At 44.0% G+C, this 21494-nt stretch overlaps 1 protein-coding gene and 1 long non-coding RNA gene across 7 annotated transcripts in view; one reads left to right on the top strand and one right to left on the bottom strand.

The window, feature by feature from the left end:
- Positions 1 to 21494, bottom strand: part of WNT7B (Wnt family member 7B) — an 84439-nt gene that overhangs the window by 9776 nt on the left and 53169 nt on the right. For all 3 annotated transcript variants that reach the window (XM_017826637.1, XM_017826638.1, XM_017826636.1), the window contains exon 3: positions 2033 to 2304. In XM_017826637.1, the coding sequence (XP_017682126.1) occupies positions 2033 to 2304 (272 nt within the window). The remainder of the gene's footprint in view (positions 1 to 2032; positions 2305 to 21494) is intronic.
- The window catches only part of LOC108503064, a 132255-nt gene that overhangs the window by 77070 nt on the left and 33691 nt on the right, over positions 1 to 21494 (top strand). For all 4 annotated transcript variants that reach the window (XR_001876715.1, XR_001876713.1, XR_001876714.1 and 1 more), the window contains one exon: positions 14300 to 14392. This is a non-coding gene — a long non-coding RNA (uncharacterized LOC108503064). The remainder of the gene's footprint in view (positions 1 to 14299; positions 14393 to 21494) is intronic.

The raw sequence follows: 21494 nt of genomic DNA, 5'->3' as shown, positions 1-21494 counted from the left end.
TAGAAAGCTGCCTCATAAAACAGCATCAAAGCTGGCTGGTTTTGTTGGTATTTAATTTTTCATTACTCTATCAAAGTTTTGCCCACAGATCTCTCTGTAATCATTCAGATTTGCAGCCAGCCGTTCTCTCAGTAACCTTTGCATTAACTTGCTCTGGTCCTCCTTTGGGGGCTTGTTTTCCTTTACCACACTTGTACTTTCCTCCCAAACCAGAGTGGGTGTTTCAAAGCTGATGGGGAAGTTCATTCCTTTGCTCTTTCACACAGCACAGAGCCGTTTGGCCACAAAACAGAAATCTTCCATCATGTCACCAGGAATCCCTAAGTATTTATTTCTTCTAAATGGCACCAATGGCAAGTTTATGATTTTGTCACTGCTGCTATTTATTACAAGTTTATCAGAAGCTTTACAAACCTGCCACTAGCTGAAACAATTCCTAGGAATGCAATCCAGAGCCATTAGGGGATGCAATGCAGGGCAATGAGGGGATTCACTCATTCCACAGTCATCAGAAGTTCCCTGAAAAGCTTAAATATCATCTGACATGTTCCAAGCAGCACGTGCATCGAGGTCTCTGTGGGGTGGCACAGGGCACACCACAGAGGGGGCCAGCCTGAGCAGGGATGGTAATGCATCCAGCAGGAATAAATGCTCCCTGGCCAGTTTAACATTTGGCTTCCACCTTCTTTTGCCTCCAAACACAGTGCACGGTGCTGAGCTGGAATGCCCAGCCTAGGAGAGGTGATCAGACCTGGGGCTGGCCTTCCAACCTGGTGGTCAACTACTGTATGAGGGCCTTTTACACATGTGGTACCAAATTTTGGGGGGAAAAAAAGGCTGTGCCTCTCTTAAGGCTGCTTTTCTGTCTGGCTCTTGAGTGAGCTGTCTGCTGCACATCCAGAGAGCTTGGTGTCAGCCACAGTTGAAGTACCCATCCTGTCTCTACACTGGAGGTTGTGCCTCTCTCACCACATTGAATTTATACAGTATTTTCCTTCCAGTGAACAACTGCCCATACACCACCTGCAGTTTCAGTGCAGTTTCAGCTGTACCTGAGTGTTAATGAGGAAAAGCCAGACAGTGTTTCCATCACCACCAGTTCACCCCCCTCTGCCCAGTGCTCAGGACACCACTGAAAACACATAACTGTTTTAGAGAAGGGAGTTTTGGGCTGATTTTGGGGGCCAGAAGGAAAGGGTTATACTGGGTTGGAATACTGAATTAATATATTGGTATATTGGATTCTTCTGCAGCACTGGAGGGCAGAAGCAGCATATTTTTAACCTGGAGGAAAACACTTTGAAGGGTATAGTAAATTCTCTCCTGATGTAAGTATATTTTAGGCAGAAAGATTTGTTGTCCTTTTTTAGGGGCAAGCTTTGAGAGCCATGAGGGTTGTTATTCAGGGGACATAAGTCAGCCTAGCTCCATGATGTTTATTGTTTCCATGGCAAGCAACCCAGTCGTGGTCGCAGACAGGAAACTGTTTCTTCTCCCAGAGTGACACTAACGGGGCCGTTTGTGGCCCACCAGTGACAAGGGGACAGTTGTGCCTTTGCTAAGAAGTGCATTGTGTATTTGTGTGTGTTTCATTAGAGCCAGGATCAGTAAGTGTTCTGGTTTGGATGGAATAAATGGCTACAGGTGCTGTAGGAGCTGAGCAGTGCAGACATTCAGTCCTACCCCATCACAAGCCCCGACATCCCTTGCTAGATTTTAGCAAATCAGATGAAAAGCAGTGATTTATCAATATGCCAAACAGATCCAGCAAGGTCCTCTCTGGGAGCAGGGGACTGGAAAGAAGGCTTAGGAAGCAGCAATTTTTAGAGGAGTGTCTCTAATACATGTTCAGCTCTGAATAAAAGGAAACAGCAACAAAACGTAAACATCAGATGCCATGGGGTGACTCGCTGTGGGTGCGGGACAACAGCAGAGAGAGGGGTGAGTTCTCAGGGAATGCTCCTGCCACCAGCCAGCCTCCCCCCGTCCTCCAGCGCACACGGATCCCCATCCCTCGTCCTTTCTGGAATACCTTTCTTCCAGCCTCATTGTTGTGCAAGTTCATCAGCCTCCGGGCATTCTTTTTGATTTCTCGGGCATCAACAAACCTCCGGGAGAACTCAATGCCGTATCTGATATCCGCGGAGCAGCCTCCCCACTTCCAGCCCTCCTCCTGGTTGTAGTAGCCCTGTTTCTCTCGGTCACAGCCACAATTGCTGAGGTTGCCCTGGCTGCAGGCGGCCGTGACAGCGTGTGCAACCCCGGCAGCAGTAATGGCATAGGTGAACGCGGCCTCCCTGCTTCCTGTGGAGAGAAGCCAAAAGCTGATGGGTTGGCACAAAGGCAGCACTTACTCACTACAGAAAGTACACACATTATCTACACGAGGGTGTCGGGCAGCGGCGTGGGCAGGGCAGGGCTGCTCGGTGCGTGTCCCTCGTTCTTACAGAATCCCACAGGTATTCCAGCACCTGGCCCGGTGAGCACCCACCTCACCCTGCACCGCACGGGCATCTGGCTCTGAGTCTGCACGCTGGGGAGGGGGGCCACGAGGCTTGGTTTTACACTGGCTAGTCATGTTGGCAAGCTGAGCTTTTTCTATTTCAGATTAATGACAAGTAAGTTAATAGTTACCTCTAAGCATTGGCACTGCATGGAGAAAGAAATATGTTCAGACAGCAAAAAAAAAAAAAAAAAAAAAAATCCGGGACACAAATAGGGGAGCTTATTAATCTAATTTATAAATGCTCCAGTAGCATCCACTAGTGATACTGAGTGTGAAGTATTGCAGGAGAGGCCTATAGAGACAAGAGCTGGGTAGGTTTCACTATGTTTCAAGGTAAAGTAGACTTTTCTTGCTGACTTCTCCTGTGCATTAGCTTTGCTGTAATGACCCTTTTCCACTCCCAGTCTGACTCAAACCTCTGCACTACCACGGCTATTGAGCACACAAAGGGCATGAAAGTGCTGGGGCAGTGCTATTTCCTCTCCCAAACAGGTGAGGTGCTGACATGGAAGCACATTGTCCAAAAAAAAATTATTTTAGAAAGTTCTTTTCTTTTTCTATGATGCTGCTGCTTGCCAGGGTTCCTTCTTCCCAATTCCATGTTATAGCTGTTGAAAAGGAGTGTATGAAGAGAGGGAAATAAGCCTCCTTTCTTTACTGGTTGGCTGAGTTGCCTGTGGGTTGCAAGGAGGTACCAAGGCAGAGCCATCAGATGGAAGCTCCAGCCCATTCCTGCTCCCAGGAGACACCACTGTCACTGGCTCCATGCAGGGCTGGATCATACCCCTGCTGTTTTACTGTCCTTATTTACAATGCTCCCCCATAAGTTCCCTTCTCAGCGCTGTCGGCATTTTCCTCTGTGTGTTTCTCTGGTGATAAACAGACAAACTTGTAGTGCTGTAGCCAAAGAATAACTGTAAAGAATTTGCAGAAAGTTGCTGAAATGCTTTAATGACCACACACAGAGCTTTAGCATCATTAATGGATTTGGGAGGGAAAAATAAAGGAACAAATTTTCCAGAGGAGAAAAAAAAAACCAAAACCTTAGAAGCTATTTTTAATTTTTTAACTTTCAGATTCATAGATAGCATAACTATTCTGGAATGACCAGTCCACACTGGGGGGGGGATATGTTTTATATTTCTTATTTTCATAAATAGCTTCCTGAAAGATTACACCCATGCCAGACATGAGGAAGATCCTACAAGAAACTGGGTTTTGGCACCATTTACTTGTTTCACCAAAGCAATAAAAAAGCAACTCCGGGTAAGGGAAAAACAAAAGGGTTCTGTGTTCCTCAGCTCGCAGACAGGTTCCGTTGCCCTGAGTGGTGGTGCAGTGGCAGGGCTGCCTGTGCTCCACACACAGGGGGTTTTGTTGGGCGGTGCACTGTGTGCAGTCTGGTTCAGTGTTCCCAGGCCGTGGCCCACAGAACACTGGTGGTCCAGGAGGCCACGGGGAAGGGTTCGCAGCTAATCCGCAGAGCCACGTTAACCACTGTTTTTAATAGTGTTTTCAATTAAAACTCTGGTGATAACGATGCCTGGTGGTCTGTAAGAAATTCTGAGGGTTGACAGCTATCCAAAGAAGTTTGGGAACCACTGTTCTAGTTCCTAGTGTGATCACTATAAACACATATCAATATTCGCTCCTCTCCTCTTCACTCGCCAGCTGAAATCAAACCTGGGACCCGTGTTTTAAAATGTGTCATGTTGACTTGCAGGATTTCTTTCTTTTTGTTTGTAAATGTTCTCAATCTATAAATTGAAGTATTGGAAATATGAGATTCAATAGAAGCTACATACATAGATATGTTTTCCTTTTTTTCAGAGTGAGGGTAAATGACAATGCAAAATCAGAGCCAGGGAAATGTTTGGTTCAGACACCTTTGAAGCACACACAGAAATGCTTATGAAGAAGAAGAAAGATATTGCTGTGAGGGAATATAGCAGCTGTGACCTACAGTTCAGGAGCTTTACTCAGAGATTAACTAGAGACAGGTTGCTCACTTTTTGTGTTTCAGCTCAGTATATTCCACATGTCTCCAGAGGAGATGGTGAGACATCTTATCATGGCTGCTATGGCTGTGGCCTCTCCCTGGGTTTTCACACGGTGCTTCCCTTGATCAGTTTTGTAAAACTAAAGAATATCCTGTCTTTATCTTCCTTTCTCTCCTCCTTGGTCCCATTATACCCCTGATTACCTCCAGGAATAGAGGAAAACATCTTTCCTTCACCCACTTGAGAGCTATAGCAGTGATGGAATCATCTCAAGTCATGGAATAATATCAAATGGAAACCACATTGACACTGTGAAGAGATTACTCTTCTGTTTCCACACAGCTCTAAAATAAGAAGGGCTTAGAAATAAGATCTGACTTGAAAACCAGATTTCTTTAGCAAGTTAAGTTGTCCTGCTGAGAATTAAGGTTTTGGGGGGTTATTATTTTTTTTAACTAGAGGATGTTCTAAAACTTCACTTGAACTTCAGTGTAAGCATGACCTCAGCAGTTCACTTAAGTCCCAGGATCAGTAGAGTCTGTCAGAAACTGCTGATGGGGGAGGGAGGGAACCTCTGGCCTCAAATAATGTGTCTGCTGTACACAAAGCTTTCCATTAGCATGTCATCGCTTGGAATCAGTTCTGAGCAAGTCTTTGTTAGGCAGCTAAAAATATTTAAGTAATGATTGCTGTGATACCTGAATGGAGAACAATAATCTCATTTTGTGGAATTTTCTGAGATTTCAAAAATATTCTTGTTCTGCAACAAAACAGAGATAAGTCTTTCCAGAAATGTTCATGAAATGAAGACATAAATAGCAGCAGATTTGTGATTTGACTCAGCTTTGGGGCTAGATTTTTCTTTTTCCAGTGAATATCCTGGTTATTTAGTTATTTGGCACCGTATATGCTCAGTATCTGTGTCTCAGAAGAAGAATTCTTGTTTGACTTCCTAAAGTTTTCTGTCACATAGACCAGAATAATTCTGTGGAGATTTTTATTTTGGTAAGGCACTGCTTTGGCTTTTATTGCAGCCCTTGGATTCATCCATTTCTCTGTTAGAAATACCTGCTTTGATGTCAAAGGTGACAGTTCTGGTTTAATTCCCAAAGCACAGGAGGAATGTGTAGCATGATCTAATAACTGATCTGATAACTGACTCCAATAGAAGATGACCACCAGGATTAAATGCAGTTAAGCCCTCTGTCTTTGGTGAAGGTGCTGAAGGCCACTTGTAGCAATGTGCCAGCCCATCAGAGGAGTCCTGCCTGTGCTGTGCTGAGCTGAGTCACTGCCATTGCCCTGAGCCCATGTGCATTCTAGCAGAGGGCTCCAGCAGCAGCAGTGCAGGCAGATGCTGCTCAGACACACAGATATTGGACCACAGATTCCTTGAGGGAGACACTTCTGGCAGCCAGGGTGAGAGGAGCCCGGAGCCATGGAGCAGCCTGTGCTTGACCCCTCACTTAGATGTCATCTCTGACTAAGTTTTACACTGCTAACTGAGCACTAAACTTAGTCTGGTCTGATGTGGAAATTATTCCCAGGTCCATAATTGCTGTACTTCACTGCACTCGAACATGCACAGATTGAGCAGAGTGTGTCCAGCCTGTAACCACACTCAGCTGAGAGTCACACATGCTAAATACACCATCAGCCCTCAGCTGGGAGCACGGGGTTAAAGATTGGACCATTCCAGAGTTATTTGCAAGACATGTTTTTCTGAGTAACAAGATGAGAATATTCCTATTGCACACATCATCCTGAAATGGCCCATGTCAGCAACTGGATGAATAAGGCTGCCACTGAATGTCAGCTATTAGAACTGTAATTTAACTTCAAATAATAAACTGAAGAATATACACTGTTTGGCCAGTAATTTCCTAAATCTTGGATCAGCAATGAGAGAAGAAAGTCCTACACGCTGCTGTTAAACAAAACAAATTCCACATGCACTTACACAAGGCACCAGATTGATTGCATGACATAACACAATATAGGTCAGTGGGAAGGAGAAATGAACCACGGCAGAAGTTTAATTTTTTTTGCCAAACCTATTCTTTTCAACAAGGCTTGGAAAGCTGAGGACAGATTGAGTCAGTTTTTATGGCAAAAGACAATAGATACATCTAGATGAATAAACTAAAACTGAGACACCACCGCCCTAAGTGGTGTTGGATGAAGACTTTTATAGACAAGTTTATTTCCTTTGTGATTTTGTGTTTTATTCAACACACTCATTAGCAATTCTCAAGGAAAATAGTGCAGGCCCTTCTCTTTCAGTTTGATCCAAAGGCAAAACAAGTCAGAGAGAGTATTCTCACTGTCTGGAGCAGATCCTTTATCTGTTTGCATTTTCAGTGTAACTAATTTTGAGCTTCTTGGTTTATAAAAGCAGGGATTAATTTAATTTCTCTATCCCTCTAACTTTCTCTACCCAGTGCTGCATGTCAGAGCTGCAGACCTCTGAAATCAGTTTGTACAAGCAGAAAAAGCCAGGTAGAAAAGCAGGGCTGGCAGGAAACTCAGCAGGGTCTCTACTCTGACTGTCAGCCCTAACGTAGCTTAATAGCACAGGTGTGTCCTTCACAACAGCTTTTCTATTCTGTTCTTAAAGATCTTCAGTAGAGAAAGTTCCACAGTCTATCCCAGTACCTCGGGACCTCTACTGGTATATATTTTACTGATATCAACCTGAAACTGTCTTTCTGAATTCAAACCCACTGCTTCTCTCTCTAGAGGCGAAGAACCTATTCCTCCCTCCCTGTAGGAGCAGCCTTTCAGTATGTAAAGAGTTCCACCCCTTCCCAGATGTGTTCCCTCAGCAGCCCTTGCACAGCAGTTCCAGGGGCTCTTCCCATTGCCCCCGGTGTCCCAGCTGTGCTGTGGTGCAGCGCTGGATGCTCCAGCTGAGGTCTCTCCTCCTCGGGGTTAGAGCAGAAGGAGCACTTCAGACGTGTTGTAACTGCCCTGCTGGTTCCTCCTGCCGGCGTGGTGTTTTCACAGCAGCAGGACACTTTTCACTCTGGCTCAATTTGCAGCTTCTTCTGTGCAGCTGCTGTCACACCACATGTTCCCAGCTTGCATTTGTGCAGCTGATTATTCCCACGTACAGAACCATTTGCCTTCCTGATTTGCCTTCTCTTTCTTTGCTTTAACTTTTTTTTTCTTCTTTTCTGAATCATTTCTCCATGATCATTTTCAGTTTTGACCCAAACTTCCTCCAGCTTCCTTGCAGTCCTTCCCAATGTGACATAATTCATAAATTCAATGTGCACAGTTATTCCTTTGGTCCAGTCAGGAGTAAAACCTGACTGTTATCAAATCCAGCACAGATCACAAGGAAAACTAGTCAGCACAGGCTTCCATTTTGATAACTACACTCCAAGTATGATTTCCAGATGGTCTGTACCCGTTTGGCATGTTCTTAGTTTTCTTGTGAGAATGTCATATAAAGCAGTGTCAAAAGCTCCCTTTAAGTCCAAGATATATGGCATAAACTCTTCTTCTTGCCTCTGAGGCCCTGGGTGGCAAAAGAAGGAAATTAGATTGGTTTAACATGATGTGTTCTTGACAGATCCTTGTTGACTCTTACTCATCTCCTTGTTCTTAGTTATGAGCTTACAAATGGGGTTTTGTTCCCATATTTTTTCATTTATTCAAGTTAAGATTATTGCTCCTATAATTCCTTTCCTTTCTTTTTTTTTTTTTCTCTTTTAGACAAAGGCAATACATTTGTCTTTTCATTTCTTCTTAATTATAGTTCTCCCCAAGTTTTCAGCCCTAATGGCTGTCAGGACTACCAACTGTAAACTGGCTTCCCTAAATGTTCTGAGATGAGGGACGGCTAAACTGGACAGTATTCAGTCTGGACAGATCCTGCCTTCTGCCTGATGCTCAGAGGGTGTTCCTCTGCTGGCAATATTAGTTCTGTGACCACCTGCTCACCACTGACCTCTTTAGTGAAGGCTGAGGCGGGAAGTGCTTGGCCTTCTGAATATTATCCCTGGTACACTCTCCTCAGGGGTCCACTGCACTGAGTCATGGGTCAGCTTTTCTTCTCCATCTCCACCCACTGACCAAGTCCAAAGGGATGGGTTTGGTGTAGCCTGTTGCCAAACCCCCAGACAGCCCCCATGGCTGTGGGGCTCCCGAGCAGCTCCCGTGCCCAGAGGTGCTGGGCAGAGAACCCGGAGCACGCTGTGCCTGTCGCTCTGGCAGGACCTCCTGGGCAGCTCTGATGGAGGCTGCTGATGGTCACACTGAGGAATGTTCTCTTTACGGTATTGATTCATTTCCTGTTTCCTTACAGTCTAGTTAAAATAGTCATGTTTAATGTTGTTGCATCCCAGATAGGTGTGTTCAGTCAGAGTAGCACTGGAACAGGAGTTGCACGGCATTTCAGCGGCTTCTTCCAGGCCGTCTATTCTCAGTTACACGTGTTTGGGACAGGGAACGTTGCAGATCTCAAAGGCCACAGTGTGTAGTGATATGACATAATAGTTTATTTATGGCTTCTTCACTTATTCAGCGTTTTTCGGCTTTAGGCTCCCACTAAGTTTTTATGGTTGGAGGTGCCAGAATCTTGGTCATCAGTTCATAATTGCTCTGTCAACTGGATTGCTGTCTGTTGCTCGTGTGGGTTTGTGAAATTTTCTTTTAGAATGGGCTGTACATGAGCCAGAATTACTTCACACTTGCCTTTTTGCAGCTCCTTGCTGTCACTGTTTATATACTTTTGGGAGCGTGTCTCTTAAAAAGAGATATTTACTCTGCTTCTGCTTTTCGCATTTTTTCAAACATCTTTTGAATCTCATGGTTATTTTCTAAACACTTGGTGGTACTTTCCACAGTGATTTCCGTAATGAGTCCTCCAGTGATTTACAGTGGTTTTTTCCTTAATTTACCCCCTAAATATATTCAGTTAAATCCTGGCAACCTTAAACAATAGTCAGCATTTCTGTTCCAGTGAGCATAATTCTGTTGTGTTTTTGACTGTCTTTTGGCAACATGTCCCTTGGTGAAGTTTTCTGGGACAGCTTCTGTGAGGTTAGTAAGTTTGAAAGGATGGTTAGAAGTGCCCAGAGAAATATGAAATTTTTGGGTTCTCCGCTGTAAAACAATATTTGTCAGAGCAAATATTTCTTACTACCTCAGCCCTAGCACACAATCTGTACCCCATTCTTACAGAAAATGGGGAAATTAGGCAGCACTGCTCGTTTTTGTCGAAGTTTAAAGAGAACATGGTGCTGAGCACTCATTTAAAGAGTGCAGAGGAGCATGGCCTGGGCAGCACGAGGGGGTGGTTCCAGCTGCACTGCACCTTTGAGAAAGGCCTGCGTGTGTCACAGCCGGCTGTGCTTCCACAAAGCTCCTGCTAATGCTCTCCAGGCGCCTTGGGGGGAGCAAGGGCTGGAGCAGGGACAGCGTCTCCTGCTTGTGTTCTCTCCAGACCCTCTGTGGGACTCAGGGATTCCCTGCTGAGTGTTCGGGGCCTTTCCTCCTCGGTGGGTGGATGTGTTGTAATCGCCGAAAGCTCAGCTGGAGATCTCTTGCAGTGTACTGGGCATTTAAAAAGTGCTTTACAGCCCTTGTCAGACAGCATGGGATCCTGGAGGCACCTCAGGGAAACTGCATCCTAAAGTATACCAGTGTCCTTAAATTAAACGGGGCTGGGAGGAACCAGATGTGTTATATATTATATTCCGTTCTAGTCTATACTATCCTATTCTATAATACAATATTATATTATTATATTCTTCTAATAATTCAGCTGAGGTTTCTGAGGTACCTGTGTACTTCCCCTCAGGAAGGGAAGCATTGTCCACTCTGATTTAAGAAGTAGAAAATATGCTTGCTGCATCATAAAAAATAAAACCACAAACAAACAAAACACCAAGAAGGCAAAAAAACCCCAAACAAATGAAAACACCAACGAAAACACACAAACGATAAAACTAACCAAACAAAAAACAGCAGAAAAGAAACCTCCACTCTGAACCTGACAAGGAAATGGAGCACAAAGTAAATTTGTTTTCAAGTCAACTTCATTTCAGCAGGATACCAGAGCAGAGCAGATCGCTACCAAACCACTGAGATTTTCATGTGTGGGGGTTTTATAGGCTTGAGACTTTAGTGAGTGAATCAGTTCAGAATGGGTGTTCTCCTTGGCTGTCAACAGAGGATCCTACCAATCTAAATTATCCTGTGATTATGTGACTGACTTTGCTATGGACCCCATTTCACAGATACTCTGTTTTCCCTCCTGCTGTGCTCATGAAGATTAGGAAGCCATCGCTGTGCAGAATCAGACCTTCCAGTGGAACTTTGCTGGGCCAGTATTTTAATTAACCTGTTTCAATCATCTCAGTGGCCTGACGTAAATATACTGTGTTGAAGAACACCTCTGTAAAAATAAATCTGCACTGCCATTTGCATGAGGTCATCCTGTGCTATATTATCTTGTGTCACTCCTAACCCAGGTAAGAAATCCCTGAGGGCAGTGGCCATGTCTGTGCACACCTGTGCTTTGCTGTAGAAACATGTTAAATAATAACACCTTTTAGAGGCTTCACTAAATTATGAGTAGTTGGAAGCACTAAGCTCCTGTACCTGGGCATGCTACAGTGTCTGTGGGTGGGTGTGCAAATGTCTCTGTATGTTGAAGATGAAATTTCAGCTCTTGCTTTGGGATTCCTGAGGCAGTTTACTTAAATCATGACTATTACCTCAATATAATGTCCAGAGCTTATCAGTGGGCCAGTGCCACTTTTCCAGAATTATTGAATTCCGGGAACACTGAGTGACACCCAGCTGAAACTGGTCTTAGGCACAAATCTGTTTCTGCAAGAGGTTGTCCTTGCCTTAAGAAGCTGCATCTTTCAGCTTGAGAGGGCAAGAGAAGAGAGATACTACTACCTCTCTTTAGAGATATTATTACCTCTCTTGCAGAGGGGCACGAGGAGGTTAAGGCAATTATCCATAGGGCAGAAGGACCTGTGAGAGAACAAGCTGCCCTGTTGTTGGATTCTTTCTGGCAGGGGGTTCACAGGGGAATTTGCCTGCAAACTTCTCAACCAAGAACTGAAACACCAGTTGAACTGAAACACCAGTTCAGGATGTCCATGGTGGGACAGGAGTCCTCCCAGGGAGAAACACCAGCTCCTGGGACTGGGAATTCCCTCCTCTGCTCTTCCACAGTCTGTTCTAGCACAGTGTTGCACTGGAGGCAGGGAGGGCTCAGCATCCCCGTGCCTGCCAGATAGTTCCAGGGCTCTTGGAGTGCGCTCCTGACGTTCACACTGCACCTCCTCATGTGCCACACCTGCCTGGCTTTGGATCCACAGCCTCCCTTTACTTTGCATTTGAGAAAATAACTAACTGAGGGGTCTGCCCAGAAGAATTGCTGAGGTTGCATCTGCTTCTGTTTCAGAGAGATGCTCAAGGTTTTCTCGTCCCCATTTGGGGCTGATGACATTTCTTGACTAACCAGTAAGATATGTGCAGCTTCAAGCTTATCTTGAAAGCTGGCTGCTTCTGTTTATCAGCATAGACTTTCTCCTTGGACTCACTTCCTATGTTAGCCAACACAATTATTTTATATATATATATATGTATATAAGTCCAGAAACTCCTCTTGGAAACACATACAAAGCAAGCCTAGCCCAGGACATTGTGCAGGTATGAGGTATTGCTTTCAGACTAGATACCTATGTTTACAGGATACAAAATTAATTACATCTATAGGGCCAGAGCTGGTCACTTAGAGCTAAATCTGCAATGGGCTGTTGGCTCTAAAGCCTGTCTTTTAGATGTTCTTCCAGACAGTATTTTCCTTGTGGCCAGCACGGGAATCCAGCCTCCCCAAGCACTGAGTTAGACACCAAAATAGCCAGACTCCCAGAAGGTATCAAGCTGCACAGGGAAGCCCCAAAACTGGGAGTAGAAAATGCAAAGAAAGGGAGAGAGTCTAAACTTATCCCATCAGAGTTAAGCCAGATTTCCCTGCACAGTGAGCCTTTCCAGCTCTGCTGGCAGCAGTCATCTCAGTGTAATTGCTGAGGGTATATGGTGGTTTTAGAAAAGGAGAGCCCACCCTTAAAATGTTCTGACTGGGGAAAAAAGATTTCTTCACATGAAAAGCCAGAAGATGACTTTTTTTGGTTTCACTGATTAGAAAAAAGACATTCTAGTGAACATAGTATAACTTTTTCTAGTGTGTTTTTCTAGGTTTTTTTCATTTAACTTGATTCTATCAAGTACAGAATTAGCATGAGCTTAAAGTAAACTCATAAATAAAATAAAGTACTAACTGTACTTAGTCATGACATTTCTGAAATAAGTTTTGTGAAGAGCAGCAGTGTCTTTTATTAAACTGAATCACATACACTAGGCATTTATTTGGTGTAGGCAGGACCTAATAAATAAATACTTATTTAAACTATTTGTCGGATTTCCAGTCTAGATCCAGACAAATATCATAAAATGGCATAATCCTGCAGGGTGTTGTAGCTTTCTCTGCGACAGCAATCCGAGAGGAGCATTATGTCAAATAACTAAGGACATGCAGGAGTGTAGGACCTTGCTCTGCACAGCCCTTTGTGGTGATAGCAATGAACGTGGAGGATGCACTGCCCGAACTCAGAAATGGTGACAACCAGTCTGGGGCCTCTTTAAAACTGTTTCAGGCTACTGGTCATGGAGAAACAGCTCCTGTGTGCCCAGGACAGCACTTCCCAGGCACAGAAATTGTTATGCTTTCTTGTCTGGTGACTCTGCTCTTCAAGGTGGCCTTCTTCTAAGAAAGCGTATAGACATAGACAAAAGACCATTTCTTCTGTTTGACAAAAAAGAGAAAAAATAATTTGTGTCAAATAGAGTACCAGAACGTTGCATTTTTCTATAAAATTCTGCCCAGGAATGTGGCAGAGAGAGGTTCTCGCTGCATTTGCTGGGAATTGCTGTTGGATTGTCTCCTGGACATTCTGCATTAAGGTTGTCCTACAGATCTATGGCTCACCTAAGTTCCATGCCTGGCAGGCCCAGCACAGGGTGGGGAATCCCCCAGGCCAGTCTAGTGAGCCCTGGCACTGGTGGCCCACCCTGCAGGCGTGGGGGCTGTCCCATGTTCTCGTGCATCCCTGGCAAAGCAGCGTTTGGCGGGTGGGTCACAGAGTCTGTGCGGCTCCTCAGGATGTTCCCGCTCCCTTGGCATCTCCCGTGCCAGCAGAAGGATACCTCACCAGCCCCGGGGGCTGTGGTGGCTGCAGCAGGGGCTGGGTTGGCAGGTTGTCTGTATGTGCCTTGCTCTGCTCTGCTGATTGTGCTCAGAGATCACATCTCAGCACAGGGCAGACAGCTGGGCAGTGACCCTGTGAGTCACTGCCATCCTCTCAGAGCTCAGGGTTTGTGGACAGCAAATGAGAAAGTTCTGGTGAAAGGGCTGGGTGGAGAGTTGCTTTTGGATTCTGTTTTCCAAATGCCCTTTTACACTGCTTGTGTGGCTGCCTTCACCTTCCTGAGACATCTGACTTGCCTGACCATCCTTCTGGGAGGAGTCAAGTAATGGTGTCTGAGCTTCTTGGTGTCTAAGGGGTCCTTGCCTGGTAGTCACGTTTGCAACCTCAGAGAACAAGACATGGCACAAATCACACATATGAAAGAGATTTAGAAGAGTAAAGAGCTCAGAGGGTTTTGGATAAATACACAAAGTTTGGATTCTGGTCCAAACCTCTCTGGTTTGCAAAATGAGTCTGGAAGCATCACAAGAGCAGTCTTTTTTTTTTTTTTTCAGCCCTGAAGTTTCTGGTCCTGACAGGAGTTGGGAAGTGACAAGATTTACATAAACAAGGAAGAATTATCTGAATCTTCTCAGGACTCGTGACAGGTACTGAATTAATGTTTAATCTGAGCCTACTAGGTTATCTTATCCACCAGACTAGTGGTTGTTGTTTATTGTTTGTGTTGTGTTAAGCTCATGTCTTGCCAGGTACTGAGCAAGCTCACCCTAAAATGCTGACCCACACCTGCAAGGGTTTGACAAAGGGCAGGTGCCAGCCCTGAGAGTTATCTGCTGAAAAAACTAAATGTTGTAAGAATGAAAGGATCTGATTTCTAGTCCACAAAGAGCTTCCATTGTTTTCAAGCCCTAGAAATGAAGGATGAGTTTTAAACAAAGATCAGAAGAAAAAAATTACAGGTTTTTAAGGTACTCCAGCTTCAGACCAGGATCCAGGCTTTGTGACCAGGAAAGGAGGAACAAGTCCCTTTCTGCTGTATAAATACATGAGTATTTCAATATGTGGATTGGCATTAACACCAGACTTTGAGATGCTGCCTACATAAAAGTACTTTTAAAAACAACTAGCAGGTGTCTCTAGTGCAAGTCCCCCATTAAAGCGAGCTATGGGTCTCATTAAATAATCTTTCCAGCCCCCCACTTTGCAGCAGCCTGTTCCCAGATCTGAACTTTGGAGCTGACCCCTGTCTTTGTGATGGGCCAAACCAAAAGCCAGATCTGAACACCACTGAACTCTGGGAAAGTTCAAATCTATCGTTTGTGGTTCAGGTTGAGCTTTAATTAAAACAGACCAGTTAGAAAGGCAAATGTCTTAAAACCAAAACAAAACAAATGTTTCACGTGAAAAGTCTTGGATTAGGCTATATAGGACCAAGTAGTGTTTTTGTCTATCACATGATGTCATGTTGCTCTGGTTAACACACACTGACAGCATGCACATGCTGCCATGGGAGATATTCCATGCAGACACTTTGAATCCAGCTTTGAGCAGAACACAGTATTCGTGGAAATACTTCATGCTGTGCAAGAAGCCATCAGCAATGAGTAGCTGCTCTTACTGCCACGCAGCCCTCAAGGTTGTCTGCTGCCTTCCCAGCTTTCCCTGCCCATCCCTAGTTGCACAGTAGTCCAGGGTCTCTCAAAAATCAGTGCCTTGCCTTCTCTGAGTGAAGCCTATGCCTCATTATGTCAGCAGTATGTGGAATATTGCCACTAATCCCTGAAAACAAACAAGGGGGTGCTGCAGAACCTTGGGTTGTGTAAGAGGGCAGGGAAATCCCAGCTGACTCTCCTGCTCAGAGCTTCTGTTTATACTGTAGTTAAAACTACAGTGTCTGTAATAAAGCAACATGGTTCATCGATGGGAAAGGGAAAAGCAAACAAAAGGGAAGGGAACTTGGTTTCAGCATTACTGAACTGCTGAAGTGAGAGAAAACAGAGACAGCAAGGAGAAAGGGAAAGGGAAAGGGAAAGAGGGAAAAGGTGCTAATGCCCCATCGCTGGTGTCAGGATGTCACTGTGCACCAGCAGCTGGAAAAAAGAGGGTCTCAGACAGGAGATTTACTGAGAGAATCAAGCACATACAGTAAATAACCAGCAGTTACTCTCCCAGTGGGCTTTTTTCTTTTCCTGATGTTCCACGTAAGTACTGAGCATTAGTTGAGTATTTTCTCTTTGTGAAATTTGAGTTCAGGCTCTTTGTGGACAATTAGCTAAGGTTTCCAAACTTTCTTCTTATGCAAACGAAGCTAATAATCCCACCAGGCCTCTGGACTGAGGTTTTTCAGTGTGGTCTTTTTTCAGGCCAGGACTCACTTTCTAGAAGACCAAATTCCCCCCCAACATTTCTGTCTTTTGCTTTCTCTTTGGATAGGAAGACTTTACAGCAACCACCTTTGAGGATATGTCCCAAATGTTTAAGTGGAGGCTAGTCCCCACTAATTAAACCTTGCAATTCCTCACTGAAATCAGTCATCCAGACAGCCAGGTAGGAAGTGACATGCCCAAGGTCACAAGAAAAGGCACAGCTGGGAACAGAGTCCAAGTCCATTATCTCCTGTCCATGCTTTAACCATAAAATGATGGTTCTCACACTGAACTAGGAGCCACAAGATATATGAAAAAGGAAGGGAATGGTAATGAGCTTCTTGGTGTGACACATTCCTCTTAGCTGGGACAAAGAGAAAGGAAAACTGTTTTATCCATTCTTCATTAATACTTCTCAGGTTAAAGAATGTTCAAATCTTAACCCTTTTTGCTCAGAGGAAATTTTCAGTTCAGACCTTTCTTTAGTGGTCAAGCTGTAATTAAAAGAACAATCTTTCTATTTAATAATTCTCTATCAATATCCTAATTCTATTCATGGCATCATTTAAAACACACCAAAACAATAGAAAGCAGTAAAAGACACATCTATACAAAGGAATGAGAGACTTACAATATTTTCTTCTGCACCAATTTCATAGAGGAGGATTACCAGGAACCTAGTTGTTACTTTAGAATTTTCTTTAAAGCAAGAAGTGGAGTTGAATGAGAATAGATAACTTCTCATGTTCTACACATGATAATATATTGATGTCCAGCAAATCTCGTTGAAAGAATCACATGGTCTTGTGACGTTGCTAGAAGTATGGCAGAAAATACATGGTTATTGACGTGTGCTCAGGAATGAGAAGCAGTCAGAGAGTAAAACCCACTGAACTGCTTAGGGAAGTTCACCACCTTTGCCACACAGTTAATAAATACCCTGTGTGTTCTTGCCTGGGACACTGGCATTGGCAGGTTCCCAAGCTCCTGCCTTAGACACCGAGATCATCCTTCCCAAGTGCACAGGCAGGTACCTGCCCCTGGCAGCCAGGACTGCCCCAGGGACTGACCCAGCTGAGCATGAGTGCTCTGGGCTCCCACTCTGGGCTCCTGCTCCTGCCCTTCACCAGGCCCAGCTTCTGCTGCTCCTGGCCCAGTTCTTTTTCTTCCCTTCTCCCTTTACATGCACTCATAGGTCTGCTATGCTCTTTCCCACTTCCCCACGGCCCTAACCAGGCAGTTGAAAGGCTTCCATCACGAAGATTGGAAACATATTCCATATTAAATGTAACAGGATAGTATGGCCAGCAGGTCCATGTTTCAAACACATTCAATTTCTATCACAGCTGAGAATAAACAGCAGGGGAAGCTACTTGATGGGTTGGTGGAGGCTGTGGCTACCCTTTCTTGTGGAACATGTCTCTGTCACTTGCTAAATAGGTGCACCATCTGGTGGTAATTTTGGACTCCCACTTCTTAAATTTCCAAAGAGCAGTGGTGGAGCTATGCCTGTGGTTGCTGCACTTTTATTTTTTTTGCCAGTATCTGTCTGAAAGTCATCAGCTAAGACAACTTTTGTAGGTGCTACTGGTGAATGAGTACTAAGAATAGGTAGGACTTTAAATTAGGATCAAGTTTCCATGTCTGCTGTGTGGGGCAAGCAGGTATGACTTTATGAGAGGACCACATGCTCCCCGAGAAACATACACAAAGAGGTGGAAAAATTTCATAGACAAACAAAAATTAGGTATTAACAAGCTTGATACCTAATTAGGGAGTCTAAGCTCCAGGATAAGCAACAGGGACAATCATACAGCCCAATTAAGATCCAAATCACTCCCTGGAAGAGCTTCTCTCTCTTCTCTGACCATACAAGGAATACAGGCTGACTAGGTTCCTATCTTGGACATCTCGTGCAAATGCCTGCAGTTGTGTGGTATGAAACTGGGCCAAAGGAAAGAAGTGAGGAAGGGGCTTCTCATTTCTCTGCCTTTGTTGTCTGAAGCCCGTGCGTTCAGCAGCAGAGAGAAATCACTGCTATCTCTTGTGCCATTGCCCTCAGAAACTGCAAGGTTGCACTGACCATGTCAGATGGAACTTTGCATGGAGATCTCTTCTGAACAGGGTGGGTGGAGGCTGAACCAGGCAGAAAATGAGTTTCCACATTTTCGTTAAGAAATGAGTGAACAGGTAAAATTAAATCATGATCCATGAGAAAACTTTCTTCTTTTTGGCAACTTCAAAAGAGCTCTCAAGCCTACAGCAGTTCGGTCCATGTCTGCTGAGCTTCTACCTAGAGAGAGCAGTGTTCTCTCCCAGTGCACCAGCAAGGCTTCTGGGGTGAAAGCAAACTATTTAAAGACTCCTCAGCAATCCAAGCCCATTTAACTGACATTAGTTAAGTCTTAGGAATCATCTTTCTCACAGAATCCCAGAAATCAGAGGTTGAGCCTCTGCAGCAGAGAGAGCATTATAAAGTTGTCTCCTAAAACCACTTCAGGTGGATCTAGGATGGGCAGAAGCACACAGCATCAGCTCAGTCTCGCATGCTGCCTTTCACTATGACTTCTATATTCTGCAGACCACTTGGTTCTGCATTTAAAGTGAAACACCTTTGAAGACTCTTTAAGAAGACTTAAAATGGAAGGATTAAAGTTGAGCACATATTGGGCAAACAGAGCAGGGCTGAAGTTGTTGGCCAGTTTGAATCCTAAGTGGACAACTACCTTACAACTACAGTTGTAAGTTCATTTTTCTCTTGCTGACTTGCTTTATTTCTTTCATTTCAATTTGTCTCCTCTCTCAACAATGATATTGTACTTCGACGTCAGTGAGAAATAAACTGAAGTCATGCAGAATTTAATCCAGGGCTAAAAAGTCAGGCACGATACGCACAAAGGAAATGTTGTCAATTGGAAAATAAGGTATTTGTCAGATGTAATATTGTGCAATACATCAGCCACTTCATTAGGAAAAGAAATTGCTCGTGACTGGAGGCACGACAGCAACCGGCATGGATCAGTGATCTAAGCCCGGGTGCTGAACACTTGTTTGCAAAGCAAAATGCGAAGATCAACAAACAGTGTGTTTTTCGTAATGTTTGCTCTTGCCTCGCTGTGCATTTCAAGCTTTTCAATTTAGAAACAGATGGTTTACCAAGCAGAATGTATCCCAAAGAACAGAGGAGGGAAGGGAGGGATGCTGCTACATATGTAACTCTGAAGTCTAATGTTATGTTTAGCTGTCCTGCCTGCTGTAGAGGTTGAGCTAGATGACCAAACCTATCATCTGTAATTCTAGGGAAGAGATCTTGACAACACAGTTAACCGCAGTAGTAAAGCTCGGGGAATCTCCCAAGTCATTAGAACCCGAGTTACTGCAGGATCTCCAGGTTGGCTGCACTACCTGTCATCCTCCATAGAGAACTGCCCCTGCAGTGGCAAGGGCTGGCAGCACCTGCCTGTTTGCCAAGTTGCTCTGTGCTTAAAAAGTCAGATGTTGTATAGTTGATTGCCAATTAATTAATTGGGTTTTAGCTGAGTCCCTGCTATGAAATTCAGCTTTGCTTTCAACTTCTGCTTGTAACCAAAAGCCAGGAGGCTTTTTAGTGGCTCTGGTGAAACCAGTGGCAAAATTTCTCCAACAGTAATAGGACCAGAATTTGGCTCCTGTCATTTTGGGTGAAGGCCAGCCCCACTTTATGTGACTTTAAATGTTATTTGCTTTCCTGTTCTAAGCATGCATTACATTGTAAGTCATTGCCCAATAGGACTGAGATGGTGAAGTAACTAATGAGTCAGCCTGCTATGGATCATTTGTACCCAGCAATTTTATTACAAAGTGACATGAAAAAAAGTGGCACTGAATGAGCATTAATGTTCCTTGGAAGCACTTGGAAGTAAGGAAATGCCAAACTAGAAGTTGCTATGCAAAGTTAGCCCTGTGTCCAAATTTCGGTAGAGTATTCAAAAAATAGTAGCCTAGAATTTGCATGCTATCTTTTCCACAGGACCTCTGACTCACTCATGCCAAGGCAGACCAGAAAAGTAATATGGAAAATGTTTTCCTGAGTAGCTAAAGGCAAAGTTAAAAGCAAGAGGAAAGGAGGACTTTTGTTGTGGCCAGTGCCAAGCAGGTCAGAGTTGCAGGTCATCACAGACTGTGCCTGTAGGGCCCCACGACAAACACCTGTACCTAAAAGGTAGAGGTAAGCACGTGTACATCAGGGTGACCACAGAATGCCAAAAACTATGGCTACCCACCCCTCTCAAAACAAAACAAAAGGGTTCTTTTCCATACTGACACTTAAATGGAGCTATTACTTACAATAGAAAAAGGTCCATTTAGTTTTGAATCATGGAAACGACGTTCCAAACCCCATCCCATGTCAGTCAGTTTTTCAGGAGGCCCTGGGGTTTAGGGGCACAGGCAGACAGTGTGTCAGGGTATGTGATGTCTCTTACCAAGCTGTGCAGTGTGTTATGGAGCCATTCAGCTTGGAGTCCCCCTGGGAGATGGGAGAGCAGAGCTCCCGAGATCCAGGCACCTGGCTGTGCCCAGGGACAGTTCTCTGCATCCACTTACATCAGTGCACTTCACAAATTTACAGTTAACTGCACTGAGAACCAAAATGGAGCTGCTCAGAGTCAGCTTTATCAGTGTATTTAAGTTTGAAAAGGTCTACAGAAAAAAGCACCTGTTCCAAGAAAAATCTTCATTTTTATATGTACAAATGGAATGAAACAGGAGTTTTAAAAGTTGGCCCTTTCCCTAGAATGGAAATTCCAGATTTCATTCAGGTTGATATCCACCATTTCTCATCCAGCTGCAAGCCACACAGAGTTCACCAAGTAATTGTATTACCATGTTAGTGCTATGTTTGGAATAAGGACATCTGCCTTTTGAAGCAAGTCTGCTGCCAAATAGGTAGATATTTAAATGGCAACAAGAACATTTGAATTTAAGAGAATTTATGCTTTTCTTCAAACTCATGACCCTTGAGGGAAAAGAAAACACAACTGAGCTACACTTGAACCAGACAGTAAAACCTTACAAAAAGTCTAGAGAGTGGAGAAGATAAATTGGGATATATAAAAATCTATCTATTAACAGCTAGAAAATATTATATACTAGAAATTATTATATGCTACAGATTATATATTATAGGCATTTCTTTTATAGGGAGACAAAGAAATAGAGATGATAAAATTAATGTAGCAAGCTGACATTTTTTATAGTAAAGTCAAACGAAAGTTATTACTGTCAGCTCATAATTTACAAATGGTAGTGTCCATTTATGTTTATATTTTCATCTCTGGTTTACAGCATGTTTTGAAAACATTACTAAAGCCTCATCAAATCATTATGAGGTTGTGGCATCTCA

Source organism: Lepidothrix coronata, unplaced genomic scaffold (genome assembly GCF_001604755.1).
Source record: "Lepidothrix coronata isolate B3197 unplaced genomic scaffold, Lepidothrix_coronata-1.0 Scaffold129, whole genome shotgun sequence".
Classification (NCBI taxonomy): domain Eukaryota; kingdom Metazoa; phylum Chordata; class Aves; order Passeriformes; family Pipridae; genus Lepidothrix; species Lepidothrix coronata.
This window is presented reverse-complemented; position numbering and strand designations above follow the sequence as displayed.